Consider the following 6,056-nt stretch of genomic DNA (forward strand, 5'->3'; position numbering starts at 1 on the left):
TTTCCTCAATGCATAATGGTTCATGACATTGTCAGGAAGTGCATAAGAAGGTTCCTCATGGATTTGAAGTTGCCTTTTTCATTTCCAACTGTGGTTTTAATGGTCTAACAATTCATTGTTTTTATTATCCTTGATATCTTCTTTCATTACTTAAAATGAGGTATTGTTAAAACACAGTTTATCTCTCTTATGTGGGCAGTTTTTGGATCAATATAAGTTACACCAAACACATGATGAACTGGGTAGTTTGTTTTCATTATATTATTGGTGCTTTTGTCAAAAATGGGTTTTATAATTATGCTCAAAATAATGCATAGCAATACCCCTATGTTAGTAGCCTAAATATCTAAGGTCATCACATCACATTTGTAGGTGCTGCATATACCAAAAAGTTTGTTGAAAAGCCTTTGGAGTGAACTATAATATAACTATCTAGAATTGCGTTTTCCAAGAAATCCAACAACAAATTACACCAAAATAATAAATTATGCCTCAATTATGTGTAGATTTTCCAAGTGGTGCACCCTCCCTCCTTTGAGTGGCTCTTCAATATCTCCACTAAAAACACAAAGAAACCAAAGATTCGATAGCTAGAGAATAATATATACCTAATTTCTTGTCCTTTTTGCTTGACAATGTAGTGCATATTGTCTTACCAAATTAAATATTTTGAAAACATATTGGACTGAGTTTTGCCTCAATATGATATTAAGAAAAAGCTATAACATAGGTATTGCATAAATGGCTCTCCCATTAACAATACGACCAAATTTTACAGTGTTAATCTAAATTAAATGTAAAATCTCTCTTAATGTAAGGGTACAGATATTGTAGAACTACTACCAAGCAGTTTGTATTAAAACGCAATTATGAGGCTATTTGGGCAAAACAAGTCCTCCAATTGCACAAAAGGTAAGGATTTTCATAGAAGTAGATAAGGGCTAAGCAAAGACTTGAGAAAACAAAAATCTAGTGGGTGGAATTATTATTACAATTTTCACCAACTTTGAGAATCTATGATCTCAGTCCAACCATGTACGTGGTCAGAGTCCAACAACGATACAAGATACCATAGTTAGAGAATATGCTTTTATTATAGTAATGACCATTTACTTATGGATATATCAGCTGTTTGGGGTTGGCAATATAGAATCTTATCAGCCATCTCAGCCATTTATGGAAGAAAGAAAAGAACCCACACAAGTTCCTCAAATGATTTTTCATGTAAAAGCAATTTTTTATGCATGAACCCCAATTGTGAGCTTCTCAAGGAAATTCCACACAGTTGTCTGTCTCAGTTACAAGTGTATCATTCAAAATAAATCTTTAAATGGCCTGAAAAAAAATCAAAACACAAAGAGAGAACTCTCAAAAAGCTTTGCTCTATGTCTTGGAGCTGCTTATTTCCTTACAAGGAACACCTCCCAACTAAAAGATACATGTAACAATGAAAATTAATACAAAGACTTGTCAAACAGAGATGCCCAAGGACTTCTTAAACTTTTCAACCTCCAAATATACTGTGGAGTAAGGAAGGAACTCCATGAAATGTTCTTTGCTCAGATCATTTATTGCAACAGCAAGTTTTGGGATCTCTAAGGTCTCTTCATGGGAAAGAGTTCGGACAAACCTTGCAGGATTTCCAGCCCAAAGTTCACCAGTTGGAATTCGCCTCCCTGGGGGAACCACAGATCCAGCCTCCAAGATAGAGTGGGTCTCCACCAATGAACCTTCCATGAGAATAGAATGCTGTCCGATAATGCACTCTGGTTCAATTGTGCAAGAACGCAAGAGACTGTATGCACCGATTGTCACAAACCTCTCAATAGATGTCTCTGCTGGAAGGCCTGTAATTGGAAGTTGCAAAAACTGTAATTATTAGCCAAACAAATAAGACACCAAAACATGGCACCTAAACCCAGGAATGCATTATCCAACCTTCTACCGGTAAGAAGCATATACAAAAGCTAAAAATTGTTTGATAAAAAATTAAAACATACAAGTATAAGGTAAAAAAAAAGTTGTAGAGTAATCAAAGGCTGTTTCCAGAATCGATGGCAAAATAAATTACAATTTGAGTTCAATGTCTACAAAAGTTGGAAAATAAGACAGAAAATAATTTAGGTTCTGTTAAGAATAGATAATTCTTTAGAACAGGAGGTATCAAGAAATATAAACACGAGGTCATTATGCTTCTGATTCTTCTTAGGCTAAACAGTGAATCCCTAAGTATCCATCAAACATTATTAGTAAGCAGGATAAGGAAGTAGCAAAAGAACAAGTTAATACAGGGGGGTAAGGAGAGAAAAAACTCTCCACAACATAGAGAAATAAGGACATCCAAGAAAAAGATAGAATGGAAAAGAAGATATATGATCCATTGGAGATGCATGTAAAAGCATTTTGCAGAAAGAACAAAACACAATTGCCTTTTTTACCTAAAACGTAGGACAATATGACAGACCTGGCCAACCATGAAATTTATCAACGATAAAGGAGTGAAGTTTTCATTTAGCTGATTGTCAATGCTAATTCACGCACAAAAATATCAATAATAAAAATGAGATTTGAATCTTAAGCTATTAATACTACCATAGAAATTTGTCTATATGTTCATAACAATTCATAACAATACAAGTATACAAGTTTACAGTTCCTTTGCCCGTCAAAGAAAGTAACAATCACAATGCAATCAACTAATTCATTCTTGTGCATCTCTATGCATAGAAGAAAATTGGCAGACAAATTATTGGGTCCCTAATTCACAATATGCACAACCTAAGAGGGTAGCTCAAATGATCAGGCTCATGGTTTGCTCCCACATAGTTAGAGGTTCAAATGCCTCCTGAATAACTACATAGCAATTGTCATAATTTCTTGTTCCTTGAATATTGTAGGGTTTGGCGAGGAATCAGGTTTTAAAAAAAAAAGATAATTATAATAGGCACATAACTATAAACCAAATATGCCATAATCATTAAAAAAGATGAGGTATATTCTAAGCTTCAGCATCTCAAATATAAAGCGTAGACTGGAGCCTTACTACCATAAAGATGATAGGAATTGCAAATTAAAAGATTGGAAGCCATAAAGTTTATTCAACAAGATTGTTTGCCCGGTAACTCCTAAATGCAATCTGAGATTGTTGGTCCCATCATTAGACAGTAACTCATTGTAACTCCCACTCGAAACTAACAGTCTCAACTCAGAGATAAACGAAAACTTCCACCATTACTAACTATTTCACTTCCCATTCAAAGCTGATTAAACCATAAGTCACTCACAACAAAACTCCCACTCATACTGCTACATATCCCGTCTCAATACACAAAATCCAAAATCAGTTACTTATTCATATTTTGTCGAGGGAACATGTTATGAAGGAAAAGACTGAAAATGAAAGAGAGGAATTTTATTTTTTCATTGAAACTTTTTTCTTTTTAATCTATTAGCAAAAAAATTAGTAATATAAATTACATAAGATATAAGTTTCACTTTCCCTTAAAAAATTACTCTTGTTTGTTATTTCATTCCTAACAAATGAACACCCTTAGAAATTGTTTTATTTCCCCCCTAAACTTCAAGCTCCAAACGGCGGTTAAAAAACTACCATGCATAAACACACAAGTACACAAGCTTTGTTTCTTATTAAAAGGAGGGGAAAAAAAGTTTATGGTTGCTGCTTGCGTGCATGCACAAGGAAGCAGCAAGCTGAATGCAATAAAGTGGATAAACTAATTCATTTATTCTTTTGCATCTCCATTTATAGAAGGAATATGCCAAACAAATGTAATGTTAGACATAAGGAAACTCCCAGCCCTAAAATACAAGAGAAACTTCCTCCAACAAACAAGGAACTACACCTCACACTATTTGAGATGCACTGAAAAATTCGAACTTAGCTATTTCTAGCTCAGTTGCTCTTTACTATTAGCTGATTAGCCCCATCAGCCACTCAAAGGAAACCTCCCACTATCACACAGTAAGTCCCAACTCCAAAAGACATACCAAAAAAAAAAAAAAATCCTCCCTTTCTTGTTTTCCTCGCTACTCTTTCATGGTTAGCTTGATCACCCACATCAGTTACTTATACTATCACACAGTCCCAGTTCCTAATTACACAAAATTCCACCTTTTCTTGTTTTTCCCTCTACTTTTTTCAAGGTTTCTAGACTATCCACATAAGTTACTTGCAGTGAGACACATTGGAAAATACAGATTCCAAGCTATCGATTTCAGCTTCCTAGATAGACAATTGAAATAAAACGAAAATGTCCTAAACCAAGCAACTCACTTTATAATTCAAAACCTAAAATTTAATAAACAAGTAGAAACCAAAACCAAATACACCACAAAATTAAGAGTATACAAACACAAAATCCAAAGCCTAGAGATCAAAAAACACGAAAATGGAAAATTAAGAACCTGTGGGCGAAGACCAAGCGGCATGAATGACGCATCGTTCCTGAACATTGGAGCAGAATCCAACGGTGATCTTGTTGAGATCGCCTCGTAGGACCGAGCCAGCCCAGACTGATGCACCATCGCAGACGGTGACCTGGCCCGCTAATACTACATTTGGCGCGACATAGGCGTCTACGGCCACCTTCGGGAGCCACTGCCCCAGCGGGATGATCTTCCTCTGACCTCGGTAGTCCCACTGGACTCGATCGGCCGATGGATTTACGGCCTTCGCAGCCTCAGTGGCGAGCCCACGGTGAAGGATATTCTGCTGAGACGAGAGCGAGGTTAGAGCCTTCCTCGAGAATCGAGCTAGAGCCGCCATGACTGAGAGAGAGAGAGCTCCGGCTTCAATGGAGAGTTGGAAAATTGAAACTCAAAGGAGACTGCGAAATTTGGGAACGTGAATTAATCAATGGGCCAGAACAACCAAGCCCGTAAAATTGACTTTAATTTTGGGGAAAAAATTTAAGAGATTTTTTCTTAATTACACATATATTTTTTGTTTTTTACTTTTTTCCAGTTTTTTTTAAATATGCACTCAAGTTTTCAAAAATAGTTTTCAAAAATACAATTTTCAAAGTTTCATAATTACAAAAATTCAATTTTAAGAAAAAATAACTTGAAAATAGCTCACTGGACTAACTAAACATCAACTAAAAAAAACCTAAAAACAACTTTTAAAAAAAAAAAAAAAAACATAAAAACAACACAAAAAAAGAAAAAAGATAAAACCGTAAAAATTTAAAAATTTTCATTAAAACCGTAAAATTGAAAAAAAGAAATTACACCATATATGAGATTTATTCTTAAACTTTGAAAAATATGGTAGTTTTTTTTCTTAAGTTTTTTATGGCATATTTTTTTTGTTTACATTTTTATGGGAGTTTTTTTCCCATATATTTATAAAATTTTATTTGTATACCATATTTTATCTTTTATACATTTTTATTAGTTAGTTTTGATATGTTTTGAGATTATTTTTATAATTTTAATCTATTTGTATTATTTTTTATCATTCATATTTTATAAAATATCATTTTCACATAATTCTTTGAAGAAAAAAATCTGAGACATTCATCACCATACATTTTATTCTTATTTCTTCTTCTTTTCTTCCATTTTTTTATCTTTCTCAATCAACATTTTATTTGCAGTAACTAATTACCACTATCAAAACAATTTTGATTTTTTTTTTTGCGATAGTAATCCTGTGCCACTGTCAATTTTTTTTAGTAATGTGTGGTAGCTGTTTATAACAATAAAAATCTGTTTTATTTTTAAGTGGTGTTGTAGTAACTAGTTACAACTGTAAAAAAATTTTGATTTTTTTTTAGTAATATACCATTATCAAAATATCAATTGAATTGTAACTGGTTACTTAGTGAGATTTGGAAGAAAAAAAACTGATATGTAAAAAATAAACTAAATTGATCGTGAAGGTAACTGGTTGCAGTTAGGTCTGAAAAACAAAATAGATATGAAAAAAAACTAGTTTCGATGGTAACCTAACCGGTTACTTAGCCAGACCAGGAAACAAATAGGATCACAAACAAAAAAGCTAAACTTGTCATAATCGTAACTGGTTACAGATT

The 6,056-nt window shown here is 33.6% G+C and overlaps 1 protein-coding gene across 1 annotated transcript; it reads right to left on the bottom strand.

Moving 5' to 3' along the window:
* Nucleotides 1-1,204: 1,204 nt before the first annotated feature.
* Nucleotides 1,205-4,870, bottom strand: LOC133830040 (gamma carbonic anhydrase-like 1, mitochondrial). Its single transcript, XM_062259939.1, has 2 exons — nucleotides 4,426-4,870; nucleotides 1,205-1,847 (listed from the first exon to the last, which is right to left on the bottom strand). Exons 1-2 carry the CDS (start codon nucleotides 4,784-4,786, stop codon nucleotides 1,471-1,473), a joined length of 738 nt encoding a protein of 245 aa, XP_062115923.1. The 5' UTR covers nucleotides 4,787-4,870; the 3' UTR covers nucleotides 1,205-1,470.
* Nucleotides 4,871-6,056: the final 1,186 nt, after the last annotated feature.

Source organism: Humulus lupulus, chromosome 4 (assembly GCF_963169125.1).
Source record: "Humulus lupulus chromosome 4, drHumLupu1.1, whole genome shotgun sequence".
NCBI classification, from domain to species: domain Eukaryota; kingdom Viridiplantae; phylum Streptophyta; class Magnoliopsida; order Rosales; family Cannabaceae; genus Humulus; species Humulus lupulus.